This window comes from Lates calcarifer, linkage group LG5 (genome assembly GCF_001640805.2).
Source record: "Lates calcarifer isolate ASB-BC8 linkage group LG5, TLL_Latcal_v3, whole genome shotgun sequence".
Lineage (NCBI taxonomy): Eukaryota > Metazoa > Chordata > Actinopteri > Centropomidae > Lates > Lates calcarifer.
Window position 1 is genome coordinate 7,305,753 of NC_066837.1, and position 21,766 is coordinate 7,327,518.

Genomic DNA, 21,766 nt, shown 5'->3' on the forward strand with positions numbered 1-21,766 from the left:
GCCAGTGATCCAATTTTGTGGTGCATGTGCGTTAACCAGTAGACTGGGTAATGGGCTCGAGCTGAGTGTGGAAATGACCGGTGCACCCTGGTAATGAATCTGCATGTGTGTGTGTGTGTGTGTGTGTGTGTGTGTGTGTGATGTATGTGTGTGTGTGTAGCTAAAGGCCAAAGCACATCTGGATGGGAATTAGGGTGAATGAGGTGATAAATCAAGGATCTACCCCTGGTGCCCGTGATGCTCCAGTCACTGAGCATGAAGGGCAGCAGAACAGTGGAGGCAATACGCATTTCAGCCCCTTGATGTAGACTGATCTCATCTCAGTGCTATGAGGACCTTTGGATCCTGGTTTATTACAACATGTCTCATTTTCATTGTTTTGTCCATTTTTCTCATTGGTAATAATAACACTGTAATCATCGCTTTAATTGCTAAAGGAACACAGTAACATTGCTACATTAAAGTCAGATAGGGTAAGAGACAAAAGCAGGTAGACATCAAACAGGCTTCAAAAGCCATATTTTGTTTTTATATTTAATTAAAGAGGTTACAATAACCTGTGTGATCCCTTATCTTTCTTATCCCCTTTGTAAGACTGTGTTGTAACTATGTATGTATGTAATGACATTAAAATTAACCAAGTTTTCTTTAACTGAAATTGTCTGAAGAGAAACCTTGAAACAAAGCCCTTTGAATATATGCTGACAAGAATAAAAATGGGATGTGCCATTTTTAGACGCCACAACATCAGCAGGGTCAACTGGTCGGCTGCTGGCTTGCTGCCTCATATAGTAGATTGGTGAAGTTGTCATGTCGGTGTTTTGGCTGTGGGCAAGCTAGCTGTGTTTTTCTTTTCAGCACTGTGTTTTGTGTGTTTGCTTTCGGGCAGCCTGTGTTTGCAGCGTTTCAAAGTGAGGGGGATGAATAATGAATGAAAGCCAAGGAGGAGGTTTTAAGGCGTTAAAGTGGAACACTTGGTGGAGTGCTTTCAGAGGTATCACACAAGGGAAAGACTTAGCTCAGCACTACCTGCCAGTAGATTGTTAGTTTAGCTCTCCCATGCCATTGTACAACAAATTTAACATGGCTAATGGCATCAAAAATCTCCCTGAAATACATACACAGAGAATGGACAGATGCTTTTATAATTTAGTCAGATTAAGCATCCATTTGAGAGCGCTAACGCTTAAGTGTACTTACCGTAATATGGTATTTTCCCCTTACTCAGCATGATCTTCCAAGGGAGTTAAATCAGCCATGCAGTGCATAAATGTGTATTAAAATATGTGTATATATGCATGCATTGTATCATGTAGCAGCCTCACCTCTCTGAGCATTGGGTCGTTGATGGAGCTCAGGTTGACTGCACCTTCATAGGTCAGATAATAGAAAACGTTTAGAGCTCTGGTGGCTTCAGGTCCCTGCTGCTTGTAGCCGAAGATCAGATCGATCCACTGGTGGAGCTGGCAGGACACAAACTCACTCTCCAGAGCCTGTAAATGGAGAAGAGGACAGAGGGTTAGGAGTATTGTAAATGTCAACAAATGCACACCATTTACACACCATACTCTTACCAAATGTTACTCCCCTAACGTGTTCCTCGTCCCATTACTGAACAGCAGTTATGACTAATGCCTTTCAAAGATGAATTCCTCAGAGAAAACATAATTTCCTGCTAATTGTTCCTGTGACAGAATCTGCCAATGATTTCTATAATGAGCCAAAAGCACAGTAAATCCATATCTGATCATGTGGGAGCATCAAAACATTAGAGAACTCTTGTAGTTCATTAGGGAGCCATTTCAGCTTCTGTCTTTGTTCTTTTCTCTGTTGGTTGTGGGCGGATAAAAGCACCATGTTGCTCTTCTGCAGACGTCTCTGCCTTGCCATAACGCTGAGGTACAAGCCGTTTTCTCTCCTCATTAGCCGGCAAAGGAGGGAAAAAACATTTATGGTTTCCTCATAAAAACAGGCAATTGTGTTAATTTGTGTAAAGCTGTCGGCTCACAAAAGCCCTCTAAACACGACCAAATTAGAATGAGGCAGCCCTTGATTGTCATTGCTGCCTTGTGTCACATTAATTTGTGACAAAACATTAGCCTGTGCTACACTTAAATGGCAATTTATATAATTTAAATTTTTACTGCAGAGACCAGCGCATCCCTCATTTAAATGTGACTGTCTGACAGCTCATTCTGCATCGGATTCCTCCCCATTCTCTTAATTACAACTTTCAATCAGGGAGGAGAGCACGGGTATAAAGAGTAGACTGTGTGCAGTTGAGGTCTGATGATGTTTTTACTGCAACAAGTACTGACTGAATTTTTTGATGCGGTTGCAAATTCCATAATCTGAACAGATGAAAAGTTTAACCGTGAAAATACTGCGTGGATAATACAAGAGTTGGAATCAATGGGTTCTGGGGGGGTGGGGAGGATAAAGATTTAAATGGTTTGCAGGTTCAATGTGAGGAAACATACAAACATCAATAACTAGGGCTACGTATCACACATCAGTACATTTTGTTACCAACCATGTAGCTCCATTTAGAAGGGGCTTTAAAGAAACAGAACTGATTTGTACCAATATCTGTTTATTTTCTAAGTGATAACATACATGTATGTTAACTGACTTTTGTCATGTACAGTATTTTAATGATTCCTTTCATGTAACTTAAAACAACAATTTTTGATTAATCTGGAATATTTTTGATACAAGTTTTAATACAAATTTTATGTATCATTGTCTCTGTGCTATCACTCTTTGATAGTGTTTTTATTACTGTATATACCTCTTGACTTCTTTTGAGATGTTTATTACCCATGGCAGGTCATCATAGTCTCAGCCTACTGAAATACATATGGGTGCGTTGACCATTTTTATACATTTGATTGACAAGATTGATCAAACTGTTTTTTGTTTTTTTTTAAATTAAACACTTGCCATCTTTATGTAGTTCTATTTTGGGAAAATATTGTACAACTGCTTGTATTTAGACAACATTTTAAACCTGAGACTTTTATCGTCTTCTGTTAATTTAAACCACGTTGATATTTCTCAAAACAAGGTATCACAGTAAGCTCTTATGGTGTCATAGATACAGTAATGGCATGATTATCAAAATAGTTCAAGCAATCCCCAGATCTGCCGTTAACAGTCTGGTATAACACTTTCTTGTCACAGGTGTAAAACTAATTCATCTATACTGTAAGTTTATGATTATTACACACATTGGCATTTTGGACATTGCCCCTCTTAGTTCTAAGCACTGTTCTGAGAGCTGTAGACCTGACAAAATTAGCAGATGGAGAGAGATTTGTCTGTTCTTTTCCACTTTGTGTGACTTACTTGATGACATTTTCTGTTAAGGGCTGAACTATGGGGAAACAAAGGGCAACTAACAGTTAGTGTTAAAATAAAACAGAACACCCCTAGAGTGTAAGACAGTCTAGACTTAATGTCTGTCTGTCCCTCTGGCATCTGTATATTCACAGTATGTTAGTGTCTTTAAAGGCTTGTGTCACAGGGCAATCCTGTTTTATTAATGTTACATTATAAACCAGGGAAAAACTCTTCATTCAAACTCACTTTAATAGCAGGCAGAGAGGGGTCCAACTGTGTGTGTGTGTGTCTCTGTGTGTGTGTCTCTGTGTGTGTGTAGGTGCCTGTTTGCGTATATTTGTGAGTGGGAGAGAGAGAGATCAGTTCATTATGCGCTAGGATTGACCTTTGACAGGCTCTGCTCCCCTGTTTCGAAAACTAAAGCTGGGCCTGATGGGCATTTAATGTGCATTGCAATCTACTGTCAATCAGCATGGGGAAACAAAGACAGCCATGTTATTGCAGCTCCCTCTCCAGAGGCCCGCCTTTATGGAAATCACTTGCATGTACCATTTGAAGAAGGAGAAAGATAGAATGAGTGAGCATGCATTTGTGTGTGTGCTGTGTTAGTTTTGGAGTCATTTTTGATTTCTAATACATTTCTAAAAACATGTTTTTTCATCATTTTCACTTTGTCATTAGGGTTAGTGTAGACTGCTGGGCACTTTCAACCATTTGCATTTAAATCTACAACACTGTAAAGTGAGCAAAAAGTGAAGGGGTCTGAGTACTTTCTGAAGCCACTGTATATCTGTGTATTATTGTATTTGTTTGGTCTGTGCTCATGTGTCTGACAAAAGGCTCAGCAGTCCTCCGGCTGAAGTTTAAGAACTTAACCTCAGCTGACTAAATGTAAGAGATTCAAAGTGTATCTGCCTCTGCCTGTGGGGATACAGGAAAACTGCCTTGATCACATCTGTTCAAAGTTCTTTCAAAATGTCGCCGGTGAGATTCAGATGTAAGTAAAATGACAAGATCTGGGGTTTCATATCAGAAGCACATTCTTTAGAGAAACGTTCTGGCAATCAGGTTAGAAAACAACTGCTTGCACAAGAACAAAAAATAACTCTAATGGTGTTCTATAATTTGCAGTAATTCACAATAAAAGCGCAATTTACTCCATTACAATGACCAGCTAGTTTGGGAAATTATCAATCCTTTTATAAAAATGAAATTAGATATTTGAGACCTTTTTAAAGATTAAAGTCTTCAGGGGGAAAAATTAGGCACTGAGGTGGAAGTTGGAAAGTACTGAGAGACAGACTAACTCACTATAATATAAATCACACAATCTCACAATGAAGTTCATTGGCTTAAACCATAAGATACCATAAGATACTATGCGAACAAATACAGATAGCATACTAATGTAATCCCAATAATATGAGTATGGAGGCTGTGAACACTGAAATAGAATTTTCTTTTTCTGTCAAGAAGACTGCATGTGAGAAATTTAGGCTACTTGATGGACAAGCAATGTAAGTAAAGTCAAGAGAATAATCATGTTCTGATATCAACTTCATCAACTTCATGCCATGTGACCAGGTGTGGAAATGTCTCCTCATGTAGTGCCACACTGTGGAAATAGTTCAGCAGAAGGTTGGGACAGATAGCAGATTCCTGAGGTGGGATCTGGTGCCACTTCAGGAGAACCAGGCAGGATTATTGATGGGCCAATTAGCAGGCAGTGTGTGTGTCATCCCCATCCACAGGGGACTCTCTGATAATTAATGAATAATTTAGCATGCCTTTATGTAAATGCTGATAGGGGGTAGAAGTCACTGGAATCCCACATTTCTATTGTTACGGATTTGACAAAGTACACCTTTGAAGCTTGGGGGTGTCCCCATTGTTGTGTACTGTGACTTGGTTCCAATGGCAACAGTAATTTGGAATAATCTCCTGTGTAGAAAACAGCAATTATTTACCTTAATCAGTTTTTTCCCCAACAAAGCCACCAAGTATTTAAATGTATATCATTATTTTCTCTTTTAAATTTCGTGCTTATTTTGCCTGTGTGCCAGTTTTCCAGGCTGTGATGTGAATTCTAATGAAAATGCATCACAGTGAACATGACTTGTCTGTGTGCAAGTTTCAGATTACATTAATTTCTTTCTTTTCTGAAACATCTGGGGCTGGAGTATGAAGTAAAACCCTGTAAAAAAAACCCCACAAAAATACTCAAAAAGAATGACAGTTTGACAGTGTGTCTGTCAATATGTTACTCTTTAGAGAGTGATATACACTAGACTGGGACTTGAAAACATGCTATCAGACCGGAGACACCAAGTGATTGCAATTAACCAGCTGGTGGACATTAGGCTTTCTCTGAGAACTGAGAAAAAAAACGAACAGTCTGATCTCAATTCAGTGGCTAGTCTTCAACCTCAAGCTTTTTCTGCTTGCAAATGGGTGTGTTTTACTTCTATCGCTTTTTCTTTGAACCCCACTTTTAGTGATGATCTTTTTCTGCTCAAAAGTAAAAGTGTTTGTCCATGTTACAGGTCTGCAGGGCTTGCACTGGGCCTATCAGTAAAGTTTCTGTGCCTCACTGTGGTTTGCGGTTAGCTTTATGGTCTGGATTGAGCTGGATTTCACTTCGGCCTTAACGAGGTGACACTGAACGCTTTCCTCCAACCCTCGCTGGCCCTAAAAAACCCTTTTAAGGACTTATGGAGAGCTGTCTGTAAGGATGTTAAAATGTCACTTAACAAATCAACCCACTCATTTGCATGCCAACGGCGATGTGAGGGTCCGTGAATGTGCCTGCGTGTGTTACTGATGGTGAGGGTGTGTAATCAAATGCACATGCTGTATGCAGAGTGTTGTCAGCAGCAGGCTGTTTTCTTTTGTATCGATTACGGATGAATAAAGCAAACACTTGTCAGGTCTGTATATACTAAAACGACTGTTTAAGAACAAGCTGATCAAAACATCCTGAAAACCAAATTCAGCATGTGTGGCAGTGAAACACCACACATGTCGACATAGAACAAAATGATGCTGAAACAGTAGTTAAAGCAGTTAAATCAAGTTTCATTTAGTCATATCATATTTTTATAGCAGATTTTATTTAATTGAGTTATTAAATCTCATCAGATCTGCGTGTTTCCAAGTACACCAAACACCATCGTCCTTCGCAGAAGCCAGCCTATTCTTCTCATCTCAATACAAGTTTATCATCCCTCTTGTTTTGACTCTCTATTCTTCCTCCAAGTTCAACAACCCCCTTTCATTTTCCCTTCTACTTATTCTCTCACTCTTAGTGCTACTCTTTTTTTTCCCCTCCTGCTCTTTCTTCCAGTCATCTGATCCTTTGGATCAACTCTTCTGGAGTTGCTTGCCCTGAGGTTGACAAGCACTCTGATTAAAGGGCTTATTAGCTCGCTGTAAATGAGAAGCCGATTGTCATTTTGAAGCAGGCAGAGGAAACCTGTAGCCGGCCAGGAGAGGGGCCCCCAAACATGGAAGAGGAAAAAGAAAAAAGCAATGGGTGACGTAAGGAATGAGAGCCTCAGAGCAGCCGCGAAGCTAACAAACCATTTCCTTCATTCTCATATTCACACACACCAAGAGAACCCCAGATGGGCCGTGTGTTACTTCAGCCCACCCCCCTTTCCTGCTCTACTAATTAGATAGGTCACAACCGTGAGAGTTCTGGCTATGGGTCAACTGGACACACTCGCTGGCAAGTGGAACCTGAAACTCTAACCCCAACTCTCTCCCATCTTTCTTATTATCCCTCGCCCACTTGAAAAGCAAGAATATCATGTTATTGGGTGAAAAGAAGTAGAATGAGCAGTGATTGGGAAAGTATCTCCACAAAACAAACATGTCATGGTGGATTTGGTCTTAGTCAGACAAATGGTATGGTGTAGACTGCGAGAATGCACTAAGTGGTCCAATTTACAGCACAGACAGTGGAGTAAACAATACTGATTGAGAAGTAAATGGGTGAAGCAAATGATGCTGACTCAAAGTCAGAAGGCAATAATAGTGTAGTTGTTGTCTTTTCTTAGTTTCTGGTCAATGTAGAGTAATGACCAACAATATGATGCAGCATAATTAATCATTATCTGCAAATGTGGAAATTAAAACATATCAGTAAAAAAAACTAAAGCCTGATGACAACTCAACAAGTACATGCAGAAAATCTAACCATCTGTCCACCTGCACTCTGAAAAGGCTAACAAGCTAGCAAATAAATTGACATCACCAGCAGCCATAAGACACATCCACAATAGGATCAAGTGAGCAAAAGCTAAGTCAACAGTCAGAGCTGATTAAACACAGGACCACTGAGGAGGGCTTCGGAGCATGCTGAATGAGAGAATATTTGGATGGCTGTTGAGAGGAGCATTGTCGTCTCAGATGATTATATAGTTGACTGGAGGACTGGACGTCTCACTGCCTGTCTGAAGGTGTGGAGGCTTTTCAAGACAGAGTGGAGATGATTAGGATGAATGACTCAACTGATCAGCTTGAGTGTAGTTAGTCCTTAAGGAAAGGTTATTATGGTGTTGGGTTATGTGGAGCTACAGCTTGTTAGAGAGTGGAGAGAAAATAAGAGGGAAAGGTAACCTCTGATTTCTCAAAAGGCAAATACACCCTGTAGAAACAAGTACACAATATACATAGTTATATCACACATCATATTATCAACTATGTATTATATCTGATTTAGTTTCTGATTCTGTTAATAAACTGCACAGTACTGTGCTTATGATCTCAGAAAAGGCTAGGCAATAATTTAGTATTATTGTGTAATGATTTTGAGAAGCATATTGTAATATGAACCTATCATTTAATGGTTCTGTTTCTGTAAGATTAATAATTATTTAAAGATATGTTAACAAGACTAGCAGCTCTGCGAGGCTGGACTCACTGGCATAATGATGCTTTGAGCTCAATGTTAATATTAGCATGCAAAAATACTCAGTACAAACTATACTCAATACTCAGTAAAAATATGAACACAGAGATGTTTAGCAGGAGCAATGTTTACTGTGCTCACAATCTTACTTTAGCGAGTTAGCATGCTCAAGTGCACTAAACACAAGGTACAGGTGAGGCTGATGGGAATGTCAGTATTTTGCAGACATTTGTTGGTAAACTACAGTTATGGACAAATGAAAATTATGACCTGATGATGGCGTAAAAGAGGCAGAGAGCAAAGACAACTGTTCTTTCACATAAAGCCAAGGAGGAGTCCAGGTGTTTTACAGGAGCGAAGGAGTGTGAAAACAGTGTATGTTGCAAAAAAGCATCTCAGTAGACTTTGGCAGAAGTAAAATGAGAGCGTGGAGGAGTGCAGGAAAAGGGAGAGGGACAACATTAGTGAGTGAGTATGTCAGCAGCAGTAGATCATCTCATTTCTCAGGCTCTCATCGGCCTCCTCCATTACGTCATTGATGGGGAGGACGAAGAAGAGGAGGGGGAGAAGGACAGAGAAGAGGGGGAGGAAGAAAAGAAGGGGGGACAGCTCGTAAAACACTGAGCACACAGTAAACATGTCTGCCCTTATGCATGACAATACTCCTACAGTGAGCGCTGGCTGACATTAGCCAGATAACCCCCCCACATCCCCACCCCACAGTGCTTGTTCCCATCCAACATCAAGACTTTCAGTGGAGACACCAGGGGAACAGATTAGCACTAGGCTAACATGGTAAACTGTGTTCTGTTACACAAGGCCATGCTGGGCTAGACAACGTTAAGATTTTCACTCACTCAGTCATTCACGAGTGCATAAGTATATCTTAGTGGTTAGTGACTGGTCCTTGCAGTGGTTTACCTCAGCTCACACATGAATTCCTATGGGGTTCCTGTGAGAATAAGATGTGGAGGCTGGTGGGAAAAGTATTACGTGCGTCCCAGTGGGTGTCTGATCAGAGAGTGTGGTGCGGATGAGAGGTGAATGTAAACAGCCATGATCTTTGACTTTGTGTAGCTGGTGGTCTGCGCCAGGGGAGCTCTTATGTCTGGCTATGTGTCTTGTGGGAAAAAATGTGGGACACACTTTTGTCTTCTGTACCCCGCTCTCCTTCACATTTCACACACGGAGCCCTCGGACAATTCTGCATAATGACACACGTTATCTTAAAATGTTTTGAGCATTAGCCACAATACTCAGTAATGTAAAATATGTTTTATTGTAAATTTACCCAAAGTGGGATAAATAAAGTCTTATAGTCTTATAAAATCTTATATCAAACCACATGGTAAAAATGGCATGTAAAACACCTCCTTACCCTCACTTGATCATAACCTGGAACGATAACGGACATGTCTGCCATGATGACATAGTTTTTGTAAGTGTGAAGAGCTGTCAGCATATGAAAGAGACAAATCTCAGAGAGGGACTTTCAAAGAGGGTGATAGTGTGAGTATATGAGGTTTGGGGGGTAAAGGTGACTTAGCTCATATTAATATGACATTTGTCTGTTAGCACTGAGCAGCCATGTAGATGTTTACCTCAGCAGGCAAGATTACTGTGGTGATTATGACAACAACAGCTGTAAGGACAAATGTGAGGCCCTATGAAACAGATAGCCATCATAGTGCACAGCAAAAATTATCAGTTGAAGTCAGAAAGCACTTCCATTTTAATTAAAGCTGCATCTGGCAATTTCTGACCACTAGAGGGCAGAAGTGAAGAAACACGGAGCTACACCACAGAAGCAAGCACTCAGCTCTGATATACAAAAGGCTAATTGCTAACAAACAGTTTACCTGGGTCTAATCGGGCTAAACCTCCCTCCCCACTCACATGTTTACTTCAGATCTCCATGATTTCTTAGTGAGCATTTTGCATACAGTGGCTTGTGTTACCTTGTCTGGTAGAAATGGTTGTCCACAATCCCACAAGTTTACATTTTGGGGGTGGGAGGAGGTTGTGGTTTGAGCACCATTGGGATTCTTAAATATACTAATGAATCAAACCAAAGATCTGAATACCACTGGAACCTGCTTGGACCTATTATTGAAATATCAAAACTAAAACTGCAAAACAACAGAGTTACTTGAATTCTTGGTTTAATAATTACATCTGACAAAGTCCCTGATGGAGGAGTTTAGACAAAATAACTATCAACTACTTGTTCAGTAAAAACTGGTGTAGCCCTTGCTTTCAAATCAGTGAATCTTTTTTAAATGTTGCAAGGAGGGAGCAGTAAAGATGCAGCATCAACAGAAATGATAACGACAGTTTGGACAAACCTCAAAACTCCAATATCAAGTTAAGTAACATTGTATGGAAAATGATATGCACTGGTTGCTTCTAGCACACCACAGGTATCTATTTCTAAAGTAACACAACCTTTTATTATTCTGGCTTTCCGAAGGTTATTACTCCTCCAAAGAATCTATTGCGATAATAGGACACCAGGTAGCCAAATGCTAAAAATGGTTAGCTTTTATAGAATCATACAGATAACTTTGGTGTCTAATGTCCATTGAGCAGAGATGTCTTGGGTAAGTGACAGTTTACCACATATGGTGGTGACCTGTGGTCAACCCTTTCAGTATCAGCTTCTGACCCATCACTCAGTTAGCTTTGCCCATTCAACAAGACGAAAGTCTCTCTCTCCTTCTGTGAGGGCAGTTTAGCTGATGTCTCTGTCACTGCTTTGAGTGAGTAGATGCTTTATATGGGGAAAAAGGCCGAAAGTAATGTGCTGCCCGTCTGTCCCATGTGTGTGGTTTGCAGGTCTGTCAGCAGCACCACAAGAGCACAGATGACTGAAAGGAACCAAACGTGAATGTGTAGCAGCAAATGGGCCCTGTAGAGATCAAATAAGTTTGATGGTGATTGCACCGCAACTCTACAAGAAAAAAAGGGCAGTACTCAGTACTTGTTAAGTACTGATTGGACAAATCAAGAGAAGAATAAAAAGATTCCTGTTTCCACAGAGCAGATTCATAAGTTTTTTTTAATTAAATATGTTATTCTTAGTGTTATATTTCAAATAAATTAAAATATCAGATAAACTGACCATTTTCATTCTTGTTTTTATTAGAATGTAGAAAACGCTGTGCTTTACCGTTTACAGAGTGTAATATTAGGCAACATGCTTAGTCCTTAGCCCTAATGTGTATATTACAGCCTCCAAAATCTGTAATGTTTAGCTCAGTCTACCATTGGACTATTCACAGTAGGGAATGGCTATTACAGCAGACTGTGGTTTAGGCTGCTCCATATCAGTAGCCCCAGTGAAGCCTGGTTACATGACAGCACAGGTAAACACTGACATGCACACAAACACACAAGCATACACACATACGATCACCTGCTATCGTGCTAATGGCTAGCAGACGAGGGAAGTGAGATGTGGTCATATATAGTGGAATGTCAGAGAGGCTGACAGTGCCCAGAGACGTGTAGTTATCTGGTGGAGGAGGGATCAAGTTCTTAACCTCTCCTTCGACCTCCTGGTAAAAACAACAAGCAGCCCCTGATCTCTGTGGCATGCCGCCTCAAGACCCCAGTGTCTCTGCATGTATGTGTGTGTGGGTGTGTGATGGACCAAGGAAAAGGGAGTGTGCCTTTACAAGCAAGCGTTTAAGTATACTGTAGGCACTTCAGCGCACTGAAGGTGCATGCTTGAGCTTAAGACGCTGAGGTGCTTCATCTCCAAAGATCCAACGATTCCTCAGTACCTCAAACCAAACTCTTTGAGCCTTCAGTGTTGTGTAAGCCAGAAATTAAACAACAATCTGTGTAGGCACATACTTGCAGTTTATCGGTTGCCATGCAACACACTTTTTACTAAACATTAGTGATGGACTATGACATTTCCAATAGCAGAGCAACATAAACCAGGCTATAGTTTGATGTAATGTTTATATCTTCTAGATTTTTTTTCTTTTTTATTACCAACTATGCAACTCTCACTCTCAACAACAAAAACAAGCTGCCGTTTTGCACAGCAGCACAATCCTTTACTGTGAGAGGCTTTTAATGGCCTTTCCAGATTGAGCCCTAATTAGCTGTTAATCATCTAGGGCTCATAACCAGAGTGGAGACAGCAGGCGTGTGTGTGTGTCTTTGTACCATGTGTGCATCTGCATGTGTTTGCGTGTTCTCTCCTGCTGTCTATCCTTGTGTTGCGAGGCCATTAGCAGTAGACAAGCTAAAGAGAGCCAAACAGCCCATTAACTCCTTCACTCTTCCTCTCTCCTCTTCCACCATGCTCATCTCTCTCCCAACAGTACCACAGTTGCCAGCTGACACCCTCTAATGCCAGCTATCTGTCATGACCAGAGACCTGTCCACCCACACATCCCTCCCTCTACCTTGTCCTCGACCCATTCTTTCCTTTATTCTTCCTGTCCACCCTCCTTTACCCTGTCTTTTCCATTCTGTCTGTATATGATCTGTACTACTGTAACATTGGGTCTCATGAAATGGTGAAATTATGCAAAATGAGGATTGCAACTAGCTATTTTCAGTATTCAGCATTATTAATCCAATACCAATTATTTTCTTGCATCTTGTGTAATCATTGTAATCAAATGTCTATAAAATGTATACAAATATATAATATACAAAATTTAAGCTATAATTTCTCACTGATGATGTACAATGATTTAACTGATCTAAACCAGTATAAGGCATTGTACTTATCTGCCATGAGACAGAATAATCTTACTACCTACTACTACCTGAGGGGATTATGAGATCGTGGATAAGCAACGTTGAAACCTAAAATGCATGTCTATGTGGATATGAAGCAGATATTCATGTTGTCAGCCCTCTTGCAAAACCTCAGAAAACTCCTGTTCTACTGAGCTTGTTATGTTTCTGTACAGCTATACTTGCCTGCTGGGCTCAGCTCTATGCTGGATCAATATTTCAATTTGCACACAGTAGAGAAAGAAACCACAGACTGAAATTTTATCAGGCTGAATACAGTAACTAGCAGGTAGCTGTATATGAGTATAGACCCTTTGGATAAATCCAAATTGCCCCTGCAGCACTAAATTGGACACAGAGGAAAGCACCAGAGGAAATTGAGAGAGCTAGATGAAACTGGTGCATTTTAACTGGCAATGAAATGCTGCAGGAGCACAAAGCACATTAATTCACATATTGGAAGAAGCTGGTTTTCTCACTGTTAGTCTATACAATATTATCCAAATTAGGTATTGGGTAGGCTATGTTCCACTACTGCATTTCAAACAAATATTACTCAGGAGAGCAGTATTCAAGATCGAAATACTACCGTCTGGAAAGTAGAATTATGAAAAAGATTACAAGGAATACAGCCAAAACAATTATTTAAATTATTTAACAACTAAGAATTATTATTATTATTATTATCAATTAATTTATTCTTTTTTTCAGAATATGCAATTACTCACTTAAGTCTAGAAATGTCCAAAACACAAATGCCCATCACAGGTTCTGAAACCAAAGTTAATATCTTCAAATTTTTTGCTTTGTAGGAAGATATAAAATTTTAAAATAGATTTTTTAATAATAGGGATATAAACCAGAGAAAAGATCCTCACATGGAGAAGACAACTCAAAAAACACTGAATAAATTAATTAACAATTAATCCGCTAATTCGTTGCAGCACTATAGGACTCCACATATGTCTACACATTTTCACACTTTGCAAGGGAAAGCTCAGAAATTCAAGTACACTCTTTTTTTATAACATTAATTAACAGAGGGATTCAGTACACTGACTGGGTAGGACACTGCAAAACAGCAAGCTGCCACCACCGCCACAAAAAGCTTTCCCCAATACATCCACCTTGGCCTAGACCACGCTGACAGCCAAAGAGAGGGAAGTGTGTGATTAATGATAGGGGCCTGGTCATATCAGTAGGCTGGTTAACAGAGCCCACCACAAGACTACACAGGTCACAGAGCACACCCAGCCTCATCAGCATCCATTACTACTGTGGGCACAGGAAACTACATCAACTTTTATTGAAAAAATGGGAGACATTTTAAATGTTTAAAGCAACAATAATAGGCATATTCATTTGCATTACACTGCAACTTGTGATGTGATTTTGTTTATCTTTTAATTCTCTCTTCTAGACTTACCCCATTTATCTAGATAGGTCCATTATGAACAAAATTTATTTACAAGATGATCTGGCCTATGAGTATCAGTAAAACTCAGTATAAAGTCACCAAAAAAGTAAAGTTGAAGGTCTAAAAGTGCAGATAACAAGCTATTCCAGCAAGACATAACAGAAACAGTAAATCTATCTGGTGTTTTTTGACCTTCTAGAGCAGAGCAAGGTAATCTGAAACTCCAAAGAGTTACCTCTGCTTCCCAGCCTCATGTGCGTGTGCATGTGTGTGTGTGTGTGTGTGTGTAAGGAAGAGGAGAGAACATCTACAATGAAAATATGACAGCAGGTCTGACAACATCCGACACTCATATACACAGAATATTTCTGCTTTGGGCTGAGCGGGCAGGAAGGGGAGATCAGAAACAGGATACTGCATCATTTCTCTGCACACAAACACATATGCAACTGCACACACACGAACATACACCAGATGTGTGTGGACAGAGTGAGAACAGATAGAGATGGTGATGTGTAAAGGGATAGGAGGTGAGGTGATGTTGGATCACTTGGGCAACACAGCAATCTGAGAGCCGGGGCATGTCGGAGAAGCGGGAGGCTCAGGTAACAGGAAGAACTGTGAGACGGTCAGGAAATAACACTGACTCTTTGAATTAGCATTTCCAGCTAAGTTAGTACAAGGAGAGGCAGAAACCTCTGACAGGACTTCGGTCGGTCTGGGTTCTGTGATATTGAAGACAGACACAGAAATGTGTTTATGTGTGAGTGTTAATGTCACTGATACTACAAATGTTGGTCAAAACTGTCATGATCATACGATAATAATAATAATTTAATACTATATGATGCCTATAGAGTTTACTGGTGTACTGCTGCAGCTGGCAAGGACTCAGTGTACTGCTCAAGTGCACTTCAAAAGGGCTGTTCAGTGGCTTGAGCCTGGGTCATCCACTTGCTCCATTACACTAGCATGTGTTATGGTTCTCTCTACTGTGTATTCACAGTCTTACCAGGCGATTGATTCGAACAAACTCCTCTGGGCTCTTGGCCCAAGGTGGCAGCTCCACATCAGACACCACGCTGCCGTCCTCCATCACTCCCAGGTTGTAACTGTTGGCATTGACAAACATCTCGGGGAGGTAGTAGAACTCTGGGATCAGCTCCTGCACGGGCACAACATAGAAACATATTTAAACCTTGGTTATCACCATCAACGTGAGCAAAAAGTGATACTGTCGATATCTGACAAGTAAGTCTTAGCTTTGCTCAATATACAATGCTGAAGGAAGAAAGTTTCAAAGATTTTGAAATTAGAGAGGGCTCAAAGAATCACTGGCCAGCACTATTTAAAGGTGTCAGACTTTGGAAAACTGGACAATTATTAATGAAATTATATCTAATTCTACTTGTCTGCTGTCTGCCTGTGTTTAGCCACTAGAGAAGATGTCAAAAACCTCTGAGCATGCTCTTGGCTGCGGTTTTCCACTGTTCCAATGAACTAATTTTCTCTGTTTGTATCTTAGTGGCAGAAAAATCTTCCACAACAACAGAGAGAAAAAAGAGCAGTCAACCAAATTCCTTCCTAACTATGATGATTTTATTTGGCTGTCTCAAACAACACAAAGTATTTTCAAATTGCACGATCGCACAGAGAAACATAGTTATGACAGGAGATGTAACCCCATATGTTTGGCCATTCGTCATTCTTAACTAAGCAGAACTTGCCACAATGAGTGTAAACAATAAGACTGAGTTTGAGCTTAAAAACATGTAGATAAATCCATACCGCCACCCAGGCCTAAACTGTAGTGTTATTGTTGTGGGTATGTCTCACCGAGTACAAGACACCAGGATGAAGCATTTCTCTACTCTTCACTGCTTCTTGTAAATGATAAAGGAAGGCAGTGTACTTAATGTACATCAAGTTAATAAACTGTTGACATTTAGTTAACAGTAAACTGCTCTCCCAAAGTCTTGACACGTATGTTACAATGCATAGCATAGGATGGCAGATGGTATGATTAGTCAGATACTAGAGTTTTAAAATATAGACTTAATGATAAATGGACAGTACTTCTTGATGGGATTTTACGGCAGTCTTATTGTCTGTAAACAAAGCTTGTGCAACTACAAGTGCTGACTGGTCATCTCAAGAAGGACAGAGAAATACAAACATGTTGACAGTCTGACGACAGATACAAGCAGACCAACATCGACATCAAGCTGACATGCCTTAGTCTGTTTGGCCAGCAGCACTGCAGCAAAAAACTAAAACCTGAGGCTGAGTGGCAGGTTTAAGCAAATTTTTAAGCAGAGGGTCATACGCAACATCTCTAAAAAAACAAAAACTTCTTACACAAACAAGTACATGTTGCTTATCAGATTAGCTGCTCAATACATCCAGATTTCATCAATAGGGTGAAAACATCCAATCAAATGAGCAAGCAAACACACTGAGTTTAAAACAACACAGCACTTCCTCACTTCTGAAATCTCTTCACTCCACAAAACCTGACCTGAAAGTAAAGGTCAATCTCTTAATGAGGCCTCCAGCTCACCCAGGTTCACTGGCTGTAGCCTGCTGTAAATTTGACCAGGAGGTGGCAGGACGCATGCATGCATGCACGCACAAACACACACACACACACACACACACACACACACACACACTCTAACAAAGCGTTAAGGGCTTCTCTCCCCAACACTCAAGCCTGCCTTGCTCTGACCATTATGTGCAGTGGCCCCTTTGCTCTGGCCTGGTCAGAGGCCAGCCCCTCTGATCCCCAATCCTGTCCTGTCATGGGTCACTGGAAGGGGCTCTGGCCTCTGGGCTCCCCTGCTACATTTCCACTGTTGCTACCTCTAAACCCTCTTCTCTCCTCTCCTCTCTCCCCCTCTGATGCCTTTGGGCTGAGGCTGGAGGTCAGGGGATTGGGGAATGGAGGTCATGGTAGCGTCACCCAGGCTAGAGACACACTGAATCTGGGTGTTGTAACCTATTATCACCTCTTCTTTACCACTGGGATATGCAAACACTGGCGCTTTTTGCCCTCTGGCTGAGACAGAGTTGCTATCAATGACTCCAATGCTAAAGCTAAATGGTGTACTTAGCATACTAAATTGATACATCTAGTCCCTAATTCCTCTTTTACTAGAACATGAATGTGTGCGTCCAAGTGGATAAAGTCGACGGACATTCATTCAAAATATGCAAAAAATTCAAACTGAACATGGAAACAAAGTGATGTGGTCCAGATTTTCCCTTTGTTTTGATCTGAAGTTGAGCTCTCACAGTTTGATCCACATTGACAGGTCTAGACTGAGAGAGCAAACGAGGGCTCTTGTTGGGCTTTCGCAATCAAGCATTGGCCAGCTACGCAGTAACACAATCCATATGTTTTATCGGCGGGATGTGAAGGGGGTGGTAAATGCAATCAAGCGTCAAAACCCCCAACACCACCACTGTTCCCCCATCCAGTGACCCAGTGCCAGGAGACCGAGCAGTACCCGGCTTTAACAGAGAATGTCTGACTGTAGTCGTAAATGTTTTAGGAGAGCAGTTAAAGCGTGCACTGGGGGTTCGAAGGCCCTCAGTATGAGAATGACCTGTGCCGTTGCAGGGCAGATCCAACAGCTCCAACAGCTCAGAGTTTGGGGGCCCAATGGGCAGGGATTCAAGTCCAGGTTATAGCTGGCTGAATCTGAGACAGACGGCTGGGACAGATGAGGATTAGTTTAACGCTTTGATCAGAAGACCAGGAAGCTTTCATTGCAAAGGGACAATGATTGGTAGTGACTGGACATTACTCTTTTGAAACCTTTTCTTCTTTGTCTGTAAGGATGCTGGATGGGGATTTATCCTCCTGCAGTGCTCAGTCCTTTATCTTTTCTAACTTCTAACCTTCTTACAAGTCAACCTTAAAGAACCTTCAACCTTATCTTAAAAGGAAAGAGGAAACTTTTTTTGGAAAGCATTTCCACATCATGTGTGCACGCATCAATGTGTATAGTACCTTGACATCAGATGTGTCTCTCTGGCAGTTCCTCCAGGCCCGGGACACTGATGAGAAGGTGCGGTCAGCGTGGTCAAACTTTCCTCCTTGGAAGTTGAGGAACAATGTGGTGAAGGGTTCCTGTTGATTGGCCAAAAAAAAAAAAACCTCAGTTTAGGATTGTGCTGCTGTAACCGACAATACCCATTGTAGCTGCTAAAACAGAATCCCTCGCTGTGCAATAAAAATATACAATAAAGTCTGTGTTGCTTGAAATTCAATACAACACTATGTCAATAGATCTTAACCAAATCTACTCTTTTTATACACCCCCTAACAAGCTAGAGTCCAAAAATGAACAAGTGAAATAACAATAATCCCAGTGAGCCAGTAAAGCCAATACACTTGTGCTACTGATGCATTTCTAATCATGTATAATCTTGTTAGAACAGATCAATAGCTTTCTCTATGACGCAATAGCCCCCAAGTGACATGGACACAATATGCTGGGCCATAGCTACACACTAATATTATAGATAGCTAATTAAGTCCAGCCTGAAATGATGTAAGGTTCATTTGTAACAAAAAATGTGCTTGAGGTTAACCACATTGAATCTCATTGTGCAAAACAACAAAACAGGATTAAGAGCAATGTAAAAATGTCACAAAAATACATAGAAAGAGCTCACAATTACTGCACAAACAGTTTTCAGTTATTCTGTGATGTTAAGTTTGATCTCTAAGTGAGAGTTATAAGTGAGGATTTCTGGTAAAGTGGCTTTAGAATAAGCCCTCTAATGATGTGCAGGGATCAATGAGGTAACTCTACTGGGAGTCACTGAGACAGTGAGCTACTGGGACAATAACAGCAGAAAACTGCACATTGGAGAAACTTAGTAACCTCCCTTTCCCCTGAGTGCAGTATGGAAAGATTGATGGCATCCATTCAACAAAGGTACCGAAGGAGAGCACTCCAGTGCACAACGCACACTACATATGCTCCTCAAAAACAGACCAAATCACATAGAATACATTTAATTACATTGTTTTTGTTGTCACTGTATTATTATGTGGAACAGTGGAATGAATTATCTGCAACAATAAATAAGGAACAATATGCATATGATGCAATATTTAGCATATATATGCTCTCAACTTGTTACTGTTTCAAGGAATCAAAGACCTTATTAAGAATAAATCAATGACACTATGGAACTCCAAAGCAAATAATGAATCTAAATTAAAAAATCCATTAAAAATTGTTTGACAAACGACTTGAATATGCATACTGCTGTGCATAGCTACACCCCTAAAAGTCAATCGAAGTGAGGCCTTTGTAGATCCAGTATATGAGCTGCATTGAGTGAAGAAGAAGTCCCAGTAATTTCTTTTTTTTTTTATATTTATTTATAAGCATTGCACTTACAATACGTAGTAGCCACATCAGGGTGAAGCTGGAGGTGGAATAGTGGGTGCCATAGTGGAACTTTGGCACCTGATCATCCTCCCAGGACTCATATCGGTCTGAAAAAAATGCCGCCCTCTTGGGATTCAGAGCACCGATGGGCTACAGAAAAATATAAGCAGAAAACATATTTTCAAATTTGTTAAACAGTCAAGAATAAGATGTGACTTCATTTAACTGATGACTTACATAAAAGCAGAGATAAAGACAAGAAATGACAAATGACTGTGAAAGAAAAAGGAAAGCAAGGAGGCAGTACTAAATTTTACTGTGAATATATTCAGGGACCGCTCTTAGCAGCATAATAGTTGCAAGGCAAATGAAGCTGGTAACCTTTGTGCAATCTCAAATGAATATTAGATGATGTTTCCCTTCAGACAGAGATCAATCCTTTCCCGCAGAGTGCTTTTTAGAGGCTGTGAAACAGAGCCCCTGCAGCTGTAATCTGTCAGAGAAAACTAATGTGCTCCAATGAAAGAGTGCCCACTAGGAATATCAATAGCAAGGCTGTGGATTCCTTTAATTTCTGCTTTTATTAATCTGTAACTAATACACTGGTCACCAGCCCTATTTGTAGTCTAGAAAAATGGCTAAGTTGCATTAATTTTCCATCGCTCTCCAAAAACCAATAACCCTGTGCTACTCTGCTATTATTTAAATACTCATTTATAGAAATCACTTTCAGGCTGGTTCAATTTTTATTAGTCTTCTGCTGGCTGTGCCTCATTCCCTCAAACCCCCCTTCATCTTCCTCCTCTCTCTCTCTCTCTCTCTCTCTCTCTCACACACACACACACACACACAGACACACAGAGCTGATCAATGGTAATGGAATGATGGCCTTTTGAGGATGAGGGCCTAGTAGGATGTGGATCAATTGGATCTCTTTCATATCATAGGGTGCCTGTCACAACAAGACTCATCCAGGGCCAGGCTTTAATATTGATCTGCGATATGGCTATTGTTTGTGTGGGCATAATGGGGCATAGTTGTGTACATGTATTTGTGTGTAGTGGCAGTGACACACAAAAATTGGTTGCTTTTACTGTTTAGTGTGTGCATATTTTGTTATTTTGTAAAAAGTGTTCCTGAGTGTGTGCAGATTTACAAAGCGAAATGCCTCGTGCCACCACACTGTGCAGCTCTGGGCTGACAGTGATACACTGTGGGCTTCCTCAGGGCCACTGGGGGTGGGTGAGTACACACAGTGAATTATACATCACACCCATTGGTCTGATTTATAGCCCTAATAACAGTCGGCTCATTAAAAAAAGAAAAGGGAGAGGAGGCATATAAAATAAAAAAAAGACCGAAAGTGCCACAGTGACAGAGAGAGGGAGAGAATTGTGTGTGAGTGCATGTGGGAGCTGTTGGTTTGCGCGAGCCCGGCATTGTTTACTGCTGTAAATTACTGTGAGGCTAGCGCTCTCAGCTTACAGTAGCTACAACAGAGCAGCGGTGACGGCACCGTACATCAGAGCAGAGCGCCTGGCAGTGTGTTGATGGAACGCCTGCTGCCGCCCCACCAGAGATTGGCCTAATATGTCGTAGCAAAGAATAGCGCTCTGATGAGCTCTCAGATAAATGAACCAATCTCATAGTTTTAATTAGACTAGAGAGTAAGCTACAGAGTGAGATTGTGCTGCCACTTAGAAGAGGTAAACATCAGAGAATTAATCTTTGATTATTCCTTATCGGTTCTTGATTCACAGTAGATGGTGTTACAGAGTCATTTTAAAGCTATTGTGAGAAAAACTAAATCACAAGAAATGATCACAAACTAAAACTAAAATAGTTTATAGAAAATGCAGGGTATATATTAACAAATCAACACATTTTGTACACTTTTTATGATCATATTTATATTTTATTTAT

The 21,766-nt window shown here is 40.6% G+C and overlaps 1 protein-coding gene across 1 annotated transcript in view; it reads right to left on the reverse strand.

Annotated features, from left to right (window-relative positions):
- Positions 1-21,766, reverse strand: part of lrba (LPS responsive beige-like anchor protein) — a 177,479-nt gene that overhangs the window by 22,441 nt on the left and 133,272 nt on the right. The window contains 4 exon segments of the mRNA XM_051070266.1: positions 1,326-1,493; positions 15,445-15,597; positions 18,448-18,567; positions 19,853-19,993. Of these exon segments, the coding sequence (XP_050926223.1) occupies positions 1,326-1,493; positions 15,445-15,597; positions 18,448-18,567; positions 19,853-19,993 (582 nt within the window).